This window comes from Pollachius pollachius (assembly GCF_949987615.1).
Source record: "Pollachius pollachius genome assembly, chromosome: 4".
Classification (NCBI taxonomy): domain Eukaryota; kingdom Metazoa; phylum Chordata; class Actinopteri; order Gadiformes; family Gadidae; genus Pollachius; species Pollachius pollachius.
In genome coordinates, this window is record NC_136937.1 from 23780715 (window position 1) to 23795091 (window position 14377).

General features: G+C 43.8%; 2 protein-coding genes across 4 annotated transcripts in view; one reads left to right on the plus strand and one right to left on the minus strand.

Annotated features, from left to right (window-relative positions):
• The window catches only part of LOC307074932 (FERM, ARHGEF and pleckstrin domain-containing protein 1-like), an 81562-nt gene extending 72241 nt beyond the window's left edge, over window positions 1-9321 (minus strand). For both annotated transcript variants that reach the window (XM_079735346.1, XM_079735345.1), the window contains exon 1: window positions 9123-9321. The gene's annotated coding sequence lies outside the window, so the exon portion shown is untranslated. The remainder of the gene's footprint in view (window positions 1-9122) is intronic.
• A 1126-nt stretch (window positions 9322-10447) lies between these two features.
• The window catches only part of LOC307074383 (N-chimaerin-like), a 55010-nt gene continuing 51080 nt past the window's right edge, over window positions 10448-14377 (plus strand). The window contains exons 1-4 of one of the 2 annotated variants that reach the window (XM_079734525.1): window positions 10448-10568; window positions 10919-11024; window positions 11491-11529; window positions 12109-12164. In XM_079734525.1, coding sequence (XP_079590651.1) covers window positions 11006-11024; window positions 11491-11529; window positions 12109-12164 — 114 coding nt within the window. In that variant the 5' untranslated portion in view covers window positions 10448-10568; window positions 10919-11005. Of the gene's footprint in view, window positions 10569-10874; window positions 11025-11490; window positions 11530-12108; window positions 12165-14377 lie in introns of both variants that reach the window. The other variant, XM_079734526.1, reaches the window with a different exon arrangement.

A 14377-nucleotide genomic window follows, 5' to 3' on the forward strand; every position in this document is an offset into this window, starting at 1 on the left:
TGCAAGCGTCAGCTAGTCAGATGTTAGCCAACGATGTAAAGAGAGGCTTTAAAAAGATTAAACATTAACTGATGAACAAGGTGTGTCAACAATGCTGCAATTTTCCATATCTCAAATATGGAAGCATTGAAAGGCCTACACCCATCAGCACATCTTACAAGTTGTGCTTATCCTTGTGGTGCCTGAGGAACACATATTCTGAGATAAAAAATACTTTTATAAAGACCTTTATAACATTCACTGATTGATAAATCCATTAGGTTTTTGGATCAGACAGTATATTGGATACGATGTCGTCAATGGACTAGTTTGTCTCCACTCCAGAAAGACACAAAGGCTGTGCTTCAACCAGTAACACACACCATCAAAACGCAGCCAGCGCTGCTGTGGGCTGTTGGCGTTTGTCGGGGCAGTGTGAAAGCACCGTCAATGATATCTCTGTCTATGTGATTTGCTCGTTGCAAATCAACACCATCAGAGGATTTCAGTTGTGGTTCGCTCCCATAATACAGGAAGTTATTCAAATTATATTTTTGTAGTGCTTAAGAGGATGGTGGCATTTGAGAGTAGTGGAAACACAAACAACAATGTACAGCCTTTTATTCATAAATACCTAGCCTACGGTTTGGTCTGGCTATAAATCCAGTTGAATGTGTGACAGCGACGGAACAGGTCGAAACACAACCAAACCAGGGAAATAACCACATATTAACGCTACTGCACTTCCTCAATGGCTACGGTCTGCGTGCCCTTGGGCCAGACCATTACAGAGATGGATTGGGTGGTGGTGCTAACCCCCACCGGGAAAAAGACTGTGGTTGAAACTCGGGATAAAAACCTCAGTCTCATGAGTGAGTAAAAGGTTGAGGAGAAAAAAAATAATATGACGGATGTGTGGCATTGCACTGATAATAAGTTGAGTAAAAAAGTATTGCCCAGCATTAAATCACTGGTATACAACTGCCCGTGGTGTGTTCAAAAATAAGCTTTTATCTCCAAAGGCCGTCAAGGGATTTGATGGGGCCATGGGTGGGGTATAACGTGAGCCGTGGGTGGGGTATATTGTGGGCAATAGGTTTCACATCAGTTCACACGCATCGTGTGATCACGCACACATTCATCCAAGTCTGTGGATTTTCCCGTGGTGTGGGATTTAACTACTGTGCGTGCGTAACTGTGTGCGTGTGTGTTTGTGCACTGTACACAAAGTGGTCCTCTTTCACCTCTTCACATACACACCCAAAATCACACAGACCTGCACACAAACTCCTATGTCCACACACACACACACACAGACCAGTCCACGTCTGGACTGGTCTTCTAAAACCAGTCCAGACGTGAAACCAGGCATCACTTAAGGTGGAACAGATGAGATACCGTCTGGGGGCGGGGATTATCTCACCCCTCCTGTCTAACGTCACATGCCTCCTCTCACCTCACCTCCCCCCTCCCCTCTCTCACCTCACCCCCTTCCTCTGGGGGCTGATGCAGCCTTCATGCTGCCATCAGCAGCAGAGAAAAGACGTAGGAGGAGGAAGAAAAGAGTAAAACCTGAAGCCTGAGACAACAAACGGCCCGACGCAGACGGTTGGTGACATCACCGCTGAGGAATGTATCGTGCGCTGACGGAGGAGGGCATACTGGGTTACACATCGCTGCACTGGGTGGGTGGGTGGGTGCGCACACACACACACACACACACACACACAAAACAGTAGGGCTGGGTAAAAAAAACAAAAAAAAAACAAAACAATTTAATCTATTTCATTTAAATTTTGCAATATCGATTCATTGCACTTTAATGAACAGTGCCTTAATGCAATTTGCAGTGATGGAATGTTGTAGTTCAAGTACACTTTTACTTGCAATTCCTTTCTAATTTCAAAATTGCACTTTTGAGACTTGAGACAGTTTTGTTTACAGCAAAGTTTAAACTGTCCAATTTACAAGTTTGCACTTAAATCCTGTTGTTTAAGATGAAGAGAAAAAAGAAAGTACATTTGTATTTTGTAACACAGTACAGCAATTTTCATTATTTAAGAGCAGATTGAATCGAATCGTGATTAATCGATTCAGAACCTTATGAATAGAAATCAAATCGATTTAGGAAATTGGCTACGATACCCAGCCCTAATAAACAGTCCCTGACCCAAAGCCTCCAGTGTGTGTGTGTGTTTCTATAAATAAATGTGTGTCAGTGTATGTATGCGAGTTAAACCTAAAACATATCAGTCCATGAGTAATCCTTAAAGATCCCATGAAATGCTACCTTATGAATGCTTTTATATAGCTGTTAGTGGGCCCCTAATACAGTACTTAAAGATGTTCAATAAATTCAGCCTGGGTGCAGAATTACAGCCACTACGAGCCAGTCCCACAATGAGCTTTCCATTAACGTGCCGTTTTTTAGAGGCGGGTCAAGATGGAGGGTGGGTGTGTGGCCTTGAGTAGCTTGCGGCCACGGTACCATGCGCTCGTGTTTACAGTGGATGTATCGCAATGGCGAGGCGCACACAGCTTTTGGCCGTGTTCTGTAAATATTCTAGAACACTCCGGGTGCTCCGGCGGGAGTCCTGGAGCTCTATATCCAAATAATATCATATTATACATAGATATCTATATCATATAATGTATATTATCATGACCAAAAGCTGTGTGCGCCTCCAGACGATATTATGAATCTCAAACGACTGCGTCGGGTTCTTCGACGTCTCTTGTTCTTCCACATCAATTTGAAGTAGACTGACCCAGGACATGGAAGAGAAAGGGATTGTTGCCCGCGATTGTCTCCCACCGGAGTCCCGCTGCCCGCTGCCGAGGCATCACCGCCGCGAGGCACCAACTGCGAGGGCAGCTGGGCTCCAGTGGGAGACAATCGCGGGCAACAATCCCTTTCTCTTCCATGTCGCGGTTCATGTACTTCAGGGAGTCAAAGCCAAAGTTCCTTTTCCCCCAATTCCTTCTCAACCATGGCTGAGATAACCCCCACTACTAGTCTCGTTGTGGAAATACAAGAGACGTCAGAGAACTCGATGTGTCATCAGCATAACACAAACAGCAGAACTGTTATCAAAATAACAAAGAAGTGTACAACACTTGCATTACCGTGTATTCACACACACACACACACACACACACACACACACACACACACACACACACACACACACACACACACACAAACACACACACACACACACACCTCATTGCCCCATTGGCGGGCCAAATTCCCTGGGCGGGCAAGGCAGAGAAAGGGGAGGTAACTTGGCCCCTTATGATGACATATGAGGCCAAATTCGAAATCGGAGTGTCTGAGCTTTCATTATTCAAAGGCGGAGCAGGATACCTAGTGCTCGTTTTACACCTAAAGCCATTTCTAGCTACTGGAGGACCATAGGCAGGCTAGGGGAACTCATATTAACGTTAGAAAACCTCTTAAAGTGAAATTTTCATGCCATTAGACCTTTAAAGCCCTCAAAGAAATGGGCCTCACAGGCTAATGCCCGATCTAGTCTACTTAGGGTAGAGCGAACAAATGCATTCACACCACACATTGAAGAATATAGTTCATGGATCAATGTGACACACACACACACACACACACACACACACACACACACAAACACACACACACACACACACACACACACACACACACACTTTACGGCTCTACGGCTGAGCAAAAGATCAGTGGATCCCGACTAGAGACTTGACCTTCCACATACAGTGAGACCTGCCATGCAGGTTAGTCATTCTACCTGCAGGGCAGCCATTCAGATCCAAGTAGGCTACTCTACTGCTTTTGCCGTCACACACGGCGTCTCCGTGTCACCGCGTCTCTCCACGCTTACCATTTTTTCCCGGGCCGACAAAAGTCAGACAGGTTTAGTGTTTTCATCGCTGGTAGACACTGAACAGTTTGCCTGAGGACAGTGTGTGAAGGTGTCCACTTCGTTAATTCGTAGAAACTAAATGGACACGTCGATAAAAAATAATTGGCGGTTGCGAAGAGAGGTTGGCATCATTAGGTGAGGAGACATGTGCACGAGTTAAATAAAAAGCCGCCGAAGGGTATTGAAGGCAGAACAGAACTGACATGCAATGATTTAACAAATAAATGGTAGCTTATCCGTTTTACTTAATGGAAAGAAAGAAATGAGAAAACAATAAACAGCCTTTGTCACCTTGAAACAAGACAGATGACATAGGACGGGCACAACAGACAACCAATTAACTACATTTAAGATAAAATTGCCCAGTTGTACGTTGGCAAGCCACAAATACTATAATTTAGACATCCAGCCTATGGAACATTAGTTGGCTGAGTTAACCCCACCCTAACGAGCCCAGTCCATGAGACATCAACTCTCACCAAAGACTAAAAAATAACATGTATTATCTTTGGTATATCGTCACAGGCTAAAGAACCCAATTTCAACCGGCCTTGCAAGAGTTATTTGTATGGGTGCAGATAGTGTGTCTGGTTAACAGTGTTTTTTCCTCATATACAGCCGACAAATAGTGTGTATAGGACTAGTTTTGGGCTTCTGAGAGTCTGTGGTCTGCTCATTAAGGGCAAGGTTCCTGAAAGGGAAGATACATTAAAAAAATAACATGAACATGGAAGTTTTGCCAACAGGTCCTTCATCTGTCCCACAGACGGGGAACACCAGCAACTTTTAAGGCTGGTTAACAGTTACATTTACATTCAGCAGACGAGATGACTCGTCTTTGCAAAATATGATTTTTATCATATCTGTCGCGGTGATCCATGTGATGGCCCCCCCTAGGGCCAGGGGCCGGAGATTAGCATCCTCTATGCATCGGTCCCAAACAAATCAATCATAAATTAATTAATGTTATTTTTTGGTGCTTGAAATTGTGTTCCCAGAACATAGTTTACGTTACAATGCATCGATAGCATGTTTATTACTCACTCCCAACAAGCGTTCAAAAGCAGGAACTGCTTGGTATGATGCCTAAACAGGGAGGGGGACAGATCACCCAAGATGTTCCATTAACCCCCAGAACAACATATATTCACACCAGACGTGTGGACTCTTTCAGCCTGAAAGCCCCCTCTGTCTACAGATCTCCTGCGAGTGCTGCTGGGAGCATGAGATCAAATGTATAATATCAAGGTATTCTCCCGTCGTGTAATGACACGGAAATCTTAATATTTAAAGTGTGTCATAGAAAAATCACAAGATCTGACAATGCAGCCATTTCTTCCATTTTTAAATGAGTCTGAATACAGCATGGAGTTTTTCTAGTCAAATATTGATTAGGCTGTCTGTTCTCACACACACACACACACACACACACACACACACACACACACACACACACACACACACACACACACACACACACACACACACACGTTGTTTGAATGGAGGATCCAAACCCTCCCATCCTCCTCTCCTCTCTTTTCTATCAATGGTTTTGGCAAGTATAAACAGAACCACATGAACGCCAGGCTTTTCTTCTCCCAACGAGAAATAGAGGGCCAAACTTCCATGGCCTCCTCTTCTGTAGGGGCCGGGGGATCGAAAGGGAGAGAAACACAGAGACAGAGAGAGAGAGAGAGAGACCTAGAGGACCAGCGAGCAAGCCGGTCACAGAGGCACAAAGGAAGCTACTGTGGGAGTGTACTTCTAATTCTGGGGGACTGAGGGTTCTCAATAGGGCTTTGAAGCGCCTGTTTGCCTGAATGTTTCCCAAGATTTTTAGTAATGGAGAGGCGGGGGTGGGGGGGGGGGGGGGGTCAGTGCATGAGAAGCGGAAGCACGTGTGTGTGTGTGTGTGTGTGTGTGCGCACCAGTGGAGGCTTCTCCATTGAGGAGAGGGAGGAAAATCCTCCTTAACATTGTTGAGAATAAAGAACGTAGATTGCCCAGACTACTGTAATGAATTAATATGCCCGATTCAAATAAATATGACTACTTTAATGCCTTTGAATATATAATGTTCGTTTCCCTGGGTAAAGGGACATTAGCACCCCCTATGGCCTATTGACAATTACTTCAGGGAGGAAGGTCCTCCCTCAGCCTCCGTTGACTCCCATTAATTTCCCCAAAAGTACTGGCGGCCGTTGAATAACATCGGTTTCAATGGGAGAGAGGAGGAAATTCCTCCTCTGAGTGGGTGTGACCCTAAGGTGTCCGATTCGCGCAAAAATCTAGTCGCACTGCGCTATGAACCAAAAAGCAGGATCCCTGGCTGGTGTGCATTGTTGCCAGATTGGGCAGATTTCCCACCCAATTGGGCTACTTTTAACCACGTTAGGCTGGACAAATTATCAATGGGAGTGTTTTCCTGCTTGGAGGAACATACATTGGATTGAGAGCCTGTATGAAACTTCTGAATCCCTTGTCCTCCACAATTGAGAACGGTTGGAAATCACTTGCAATCATTTTAGCCAATTCTTCATCAACTCTGTTTTGTCTTGCTGGGGTCATAGGTTTTGAAATGAATGGGCTTATAGAGCTCTGTGCTGCTGTTGGTCGTATGCTACCTGAAGCATGGGGGCCTACTGTAGTAGCAGCAGCAAGAGGTGGAGTATTAGAGGCTCCGGCAGAAGCAGGCATGCCAGCCTGCCTCTGTTCTTCCAACTGAACAATTGGATGCACAGTCCTCAAGTGTCTATGCAGGTTGTGAGTGGATCCTGGTCGATATGAAATCTTACTATTGCACAGTCTGCATTTTGCCTTTGTGTTCTCACACTGATCAAAATGCATCCAAATGCTTCTTTTCCTTGTCTCATTCATCTTGTACTCACACGCTCGCACTCGTCTCTCTCCTCTTTTCCTCCTGTCAGTCACAGGCAACGTGTGTCGTGCATCGAAATCCCCCGCCCCTCGCTGCTTGTTCTCATGATCGGTTGCTGGCTGCCATGCATGCGCCGTGACACGCATAGCACGCGTAGAATAAATGCATGTAGCACCCGTAGCGCGGGAGAAAAAAAAAGACAACGGCTTACGTTCGGGAGCCGACTCCCATCGTTCACTTAAAAGAGCGGCTCTTTGAGCCGACTCGTTCGCAAACAACCCATCACTACTAAGAGACGCAAAGCAGGTTAAATCATCTGAAAGATACCAATAACTTCAGTCATTGACGGCAAAAATAGGCCCAGATTTTTTTATTTACTTTTACAAATCAAGAGTAGGCCTGATTTGACTAATGGGCTTTGCATCCTTTCCTTCTGCCCTTGTAGTCCATTTCAAAGACATGCGGCCCACCAGCTTTCAAATTACAGTGATGCCACTGGTGGCTTTGTATCAATTTTATTCACATAACTATCCCTCCCTACTATTTTGTAGCTCACCAAAACACCCTGAAACAACTTGAGTCTCACATTCTTATGCCACCATACACCAACAGTGCAAGCAGGCCAATGGCAACCAAGCACGCAGTCCTTCCTCCCACACCTTAAAAACCACCAGCCGCCACTGGTGTGCACAGATAGCTGAGAGAACCGTGGGCATGAATATATATTTTTTGTACACACAGCTTATGCATGAGATGTGTTTTCAGTCATTATGTCTGGAGAATCAAGAAGGCACAACACACAGCATTGGAATATTTTCTTTTACCATGTCAAAATATTTCCAAATTTTGTCCATCTACATTGAACCGAAATAGGGCATGTCACTGAAACAGTAAAAGCAAGAGGCCATGACATAATCAGCAAAAGATAGGCTTACTACTATTTTTATCAGGGTAACATACTCGGCTCAAAAAACATTTGTATTAATACACTGTGTCAAGGGAACGCCTGGGTTTGTGTGCGAGCGTGCTTGTGTGTGTGCGCGCCTGTGTGTGTCCTTGAAGAAGAGGCAGACTGAGGACTGAGGCAGACCTATTGATTGACAACAGCTACATGCATTTAATGCATGTAGACTATCAACACATTGATGGATTACACCGGGCAGCATCTAATCAGCGGCAGCCAACCCACTGTCCCTCATGTTGTTGTCTGTTTAAGTGTCCCTGGGCAAGGCACCAAAACAAAATCCTTCTCCATCTGGTAAATGGGTGGAGGGGCCCTGGGTGACCCCTTCCTTCTGAGCTGTGGAGGAGGGGGGACTGGCCAGATAGGGGCTTTCCCCTTCACTGAGGATCAATAACAGAGCCACACAAAAGGAATCCATGAATAAAGATTGGTTTGTCAGCTGTTGTCCCCTGTAGTGGACTCCTATGCACTCAAACCCAACACCTTGAATAGAGTGAAAGTTTAGAGATACAGGCCTAGGCCCTCTGACTGCAGACTCGACAACAATAAGTCACGTTAAACCTGAGTGACTGCAAACATACGCACATAGACATCAACTACAAGCAAGGGGGATGTCATACATAAGTAACCACTGCAGGGATACGTTGCCAAACAGTGCGTGGCTCAAAGCAAGCTGACTGAATGTAGGTTAACCTTAGAGTAATCCTTTAGGGTCAGAGTGAAGGGATGTCAGTGGGTTAAAGACACACGCACAGAACAAAACCGGTGGCTGCGTAGGGGAAGGCAGAAAGCAGGGTATCACATTATAAAAGTTGTGTTTCCAAGTAAAAACAAGATCACAGATATTCCATACCATGTGGTGAAACAGATACGTGTCCAAATCAATCCCACTCTTGAATGCAGCAGGCTATCTGACCGGTGTGGGCTGACGTCGTATATAACTAACTAAAAAGACACACGCACAGAACAAACCCGGTGGCTGCGTAGGGGAAGGCAGAAAGCAGGGTATCACATTATAAAAGTTGTGTTTCCAAGTAACAACAAGATCACAGATATTCCATACCATGTGGTGAAACAGATACGTGTCCAAATCAATCCCACTCTTGAATGCAGCAGGCTATCTGACCGGTGTGGGCTGACGTCGTATATAACTAACTAAAAAGCAACGCATAAAGGCGATTACAAAAAGGTTTTGCATTGAGGCAAAGAGCTTCAGTTTCACCTCACACACAAGTACGTGCCTTGAAATCGTCTCAGTCCCATAGGAGAAAGAGGGCTGTCGGAAAACAGTAGGGCAATACGATAGCAGCACTTTAAACCATTAAAAGCATGCATCATTCAACCACCATTGACTCGCTCGCTAATCCGGATCGCTCGGTTTCCTTACCCCCCTCTCCGTCCGGATCTCTGCAGATCGTCCCACACGTACTTCGTTGTAATTCTCTCCCCTTTACAATCCTACAAGTTGATTCGGTAACAATCCAAGCCAGATCCTCGGGGGTTCTTCTCAGGTAGGACGTGGCGTCTGCACAGAGGAGGAGGAAGCCATGCCCGAGGAGGATCAGCGTGTGAGTGGGTCGCGCCTCTTATCTACTCTGAAGCCAATTTAGGGAAAACCATGTGGACGGGGATTGAGACAATAAAAAAAGCAATGCGGCTCCCTTAACGCTAGGGATCCCGGAGGTAGGGCACTGTGGCTGGTGATCGGGTGGGAGAAGACGTGAAGAGAGCGCCACCTGGGGGTGAGCTTGGTGAGATGCTATCATATGAATGCACAATGCAGAACTTTCATTACATCTTATTGTACAAATACACAAGAGTAAAATTCTTAGGCTTGGTTCCTCAACAGCCACACAGCAGCAACTATACAAGACAAAGTAAAAAAAAATAGTAAAAAAATAAGTAGCAGCATAGATAACAATAATAAATTATAATAAAACAGTTATAATAATAAGTGAGTTATAATAAGAGAAACGAATACAGTGGTAATAAGTTTATTATAAGTAATGCGGTGTAGTAAAGTTTAAAGTGTAGTGTCCAGTTGTAGTGCCAGCCACGGTTGATTCTAGTGCAAAAATGCTGGGCAAATTACATCAAATAAATATGTTTTTTGCATATAATTTGAATGCACAAGGGTTGGGTACTGGCTAGTGGTGGTGGCAATCGCTCTGGCAAGTTACACTTAATGTGACACAAGAGTCAATACAAACCAGCCTTCCCACCCGACCATAAACATGTGTTTTCGATATTGTTATGCTGTTGTAGGAACTGGCAAAAAAGTTGGAACAAGTAATATAATAGAGTATGGCCAGTACGGGTATCGAACCCGCGACCTTCGCGTTATTAGCACGACGCTCTAACCAACTGAGCTAACCGGCCACTCAAATATTGCAAGATTTCATGATTCATTTAGCGTTAGGGTCAACCCTAAGGGTCTTGTTAGGGTCAACAATTTAATGACACAACCACTAACTGAATCCTGATTAACCCAGAATCACTTCCCGCTCCGAATCCAAATAGCCCCGGTTGCCATAGTTACCATCCAACACCGTGGGGCGTGAGCAGGGCAAGAGACCGCCGCTGTTCACGTGACCAAGCATCAAGATGGCGTCCACAGGGTAGGAATGGATGGGAGTGTGTGACAGTGTTGCCAGATTTCTGGCTGCAGCCAGCGTTGCCAGATTGAGCGGGATATCTGTACCAATCTGGCAACACTGCTGCGTGAGCATGATGAGCTAACGTTAGCTAATTACTGAGGGACAACATCATCTCAAATGGTCATTCAAACTTTAGGATAATACACTACACGTTGTTCACATGCCGGGACAAACTAGTGAGTGTCATCGCTTAATCCTTTTGAACCATTTACAACGATGATGTTGTCTGTTTTATTTACCCATGACGTGATGTGATGAGCGAAAGTAGTTGGTTTCTGAAAATCAATTCCGCTATCGCCTTTCCAATCACGTCTCCTGGTGTTAAACTTGGTCTTGAAGTCCTTTCTCGCGTTTCATTCTGTGTATAAGCACATTACAAACACGTTACAGCCACAGCGAGTAGTTGGTGACTGTACCTGAACCTCGTGTCTTTCTTAGGTTTTGGTCTCGATAACCAACCATTTACCTTGTGTCTTTCCTAGGTTTGGGTCTCAATCATCAACCCTTTACCTTGTGTCATTCCTAGGTTTTGGACTCGATAATCAACCCTGTACTTCGTGGTGAACTGGCGTCTCTAAACTACTCCTCGCTGTCATCGTATCACAGCATCAAGATGGCCCTGAATGTCTTTGGTAAGCCCGTTTATGGGTGGATGGTCTGAGTACGCCTGTTTCAGACCAATATCTTGTTGTTTAGATATGTTGGCAAATTAAAGTGTCACTACTGTGCTAGTTAGGTTGAGGTAGGATGTGTGACAGACAGACGTCACACAATCGATATATTAAGAAGAAATGTGTGTGTGTGTGTGTGTGTGTGTGTGTGTGTGTGTGTGTGTGTTTCAACCTTTCTATTTCCAAGAAAAGTTCCAGCCATGTATTGCATGTCTCAATTTCCCTTTCTTCTCCCGAAGGCCACGGTTGTCAGATTTCAGATTTATTCTTTCCTTTACCACAGCAAAATAGATTATGATATACACGGACAACAAACAAACATCCACCACCTAATATAAAAACCCTGTAACCTACCCAGGGCACAAGGCAGAACGGGGGTGAAGACAGGCGCACATTGTGGGGAAATAATAATGCCTATCTGTTTCAGATCATGATGAATACAGACCACCAGTCTGGAAGTCCTACTGTGAGTACAGTTGACTGCACACGTTTACTACTTCTCTTTTTGAATCAATAATAACAATTAATAAAATGTATTTATTAAGTGCTTTTCATTTAGGACATTGCAAAAGGGCTGAACCAGGGCATACAAGTAGAGCAAAAAGTTAACTAGATACTAACTGAATATCTTCCTATATAAAAGGCTATTTAGGCCCTTACTATCTATATCATTCCATGCACGATAATGGCTGATTCTCAATGAGAATGAGTCGACATAATTAGTATAGATATTTTGAGCCCATAAGTGCATTCAATTTGTCTGCCTCAATCATTGCAACTTGTCAAGTATTCATGGTGAAGACAAAATCCCTTCCCATAATGCATTTCACTGTATCCGTTTATCTGTTGCTATTTTTGAAGCTCATTAATAATTTATTATTGTGACAACTGTAGATGATGTGCTCACTGAGTATCTTTAACATCTATTTCATACCCTTGTACAGTTGTATTTTGTGTACTTTCTTTTGACTGCACCAACTATCAGAAACAAAAATGATATATGTAAAGTGAGCTGAAAATTAATCCGATTATTTCCATGTCTTAGTGTACCAGCTCCAGCAGGAGGCGCCACACCCACGAAGACTCACGTGCACCTGTGAGGTGAGATTCACAGTGAGCACACGTATGTGAACAGGCACACACATGCATATGAACTAGGCAGTGGTGGGCTGTCAGGGCCATCAAGGCCTTCTCTGCTGGCCTAAACACTGTCCGAATAACTGACTTATGTTTTAATATATTTTTCCCATGAATATGTATGAAATTATTTCCAATAGTCTATTCTCTTCATTTCATAGCTTTTCTCTGGATTGCGCTGCTTCCACTAGTGTATGTTTATGTTAGAGCTTTTATCCAATCATATTCCAGCCATCATGTGTTGCCAGGGTCAAAGAAATCTGCCTTGACGCCTTCAGAATCAATAGTGCTGGCGTCTGTAGCTTAAAGTAAGTGGCAATGACGCTGTTGCTTTAACCAATCCGATTTTGAGTTGGCAACACCGAGGCCATCTAGTAGGCGTCCAGTGACGGCGGCATTTTCACGTCCTTTGATTGGATGCTCAGAGAGGTACTAGTCAGAGCCAGCAAAGCATCTATAGCTACCGGCACAAACGAAAATAAAGCGAATAATGAATAAATAAATAAAGCGATTCCCTGAAGCGAATTAAAACTTACTCCAGAAACACGACTGGACAGACTCGACTTTCAGCATTAGCCTCCATGGCGATAGAAAGGGACTTATTGTTGGAACTGAAACGCACAGAGAAACTGTACAACAGAGTAATCAAATTCTTCTTGTGGAAAGAAAGGACGATGGACTTTGCGTACAAATAATCAGTAGTTTTGGTGAGTAATGCATTTTATTTAAGCGTTTTAATATTTTTGTCATTTAATTAGGTTAATATTGATGTTGCTGCTAGAGATGATGTATGTATGGCAGCTGTGGCTACAGTGAAAACAGACTTGTTGAATTGTCCTAATTGGGTTTCTTGCTTTAGTAATGACATTCTTTCTTGCTACATGAGATACCTGTGATGCAACGCCCTGTTATACTGCATTTCTGTGTAATATTGATGGTTTCTATAACCGTGGAGTCATAATGATGGCATCAAGAGATGGATTAGTTCATGTAGGACACCAGTGAAGGCCTAGGTGTGAAATGCACGGCCCGCCACTGGAATTAGGGATGGGCACGGTTATTCGAATATTCGATTATTCTAAATGACGTGGGTATTCGACTTTAGCTCTAGCAGATTTATTTATATTTTTGCCTAAAATTAATTCAATATATTCATTAGCTATCTTAATAACATATTGTTCATTAAACGTGTATACTAATGCCATTTAATACTTGGAGTACTTGGCTATACCGGCAACTTCCGTTCCAGTGGAGAGAGTCTTTTCCACGGCGGGCTTGATTGTAAATCGCTTCCGCACCCGCCTATCCCCCGAGCACGTAGATATGCTAATTTTTTTTAACAAGAATGAGTGATGCAGTAGGTGGGCTTATGTGTTATGTTAACTGGAAATGTTTTAGGCATACTGTATTTCCGTCTTACACATAGGATTTTTTTGTTGATGTTCTGTTGTATGCGCATCATGCGTAATGCGAGGCAGCCCCATGCGCTGCAAGTGGAGTTCTGTTGATATCCAAGCCCACCAGTAGGCTACTTATACTTTTTGCTGTTGTGCTTCAGTTACTTGAATCTATTCAGTTTGTGCCTTAAATTTAGTTTAATCAAATTTCAGTTTCTGCCTTAAAGGGGACATATTATGAAAACAATACTTTTCCTGGGATTTGGTGTTGTTTTGGGTGTCTGGTGCTCCCACACACATGCAAACTTAGAAAAAAGTCTGTACACGATTATTTGAGTGAGATATGCGTTTCTGAAAGTACACCGCCTACAGTTACCAAACGAGCGAGTCAGTTTCGGCGCCCCCTCCTACGTACGAAGGGGGCACAGTTGAATATAACCTCCCACTTCCTCCCACTCTCTCACTGAGACTACATATATAATATTATATTATATGATATAGATATAGAGCTCCAGAAGTCCGCAAACGGCAACAATCCCTTCTCCCCCATGCTGTGGTTCAGTCTGACAGCTCATTGGTCAATGGGCAGCAGCTCATTTGCATTAAAGCTACAGACACCAGAAACAGCGCTTTCTGAAGGGACTGAAACAGAGGGGAATAGCGAGATTTTTTTTCCTAAAAGCTATTTGCAGCAGACAGCTTCAAAAACATGTTTTCTGGAACTCAAATACTATGTTTACTTGTTGGGAAAACAACATAATATGTCTCCTTTAAGTATGC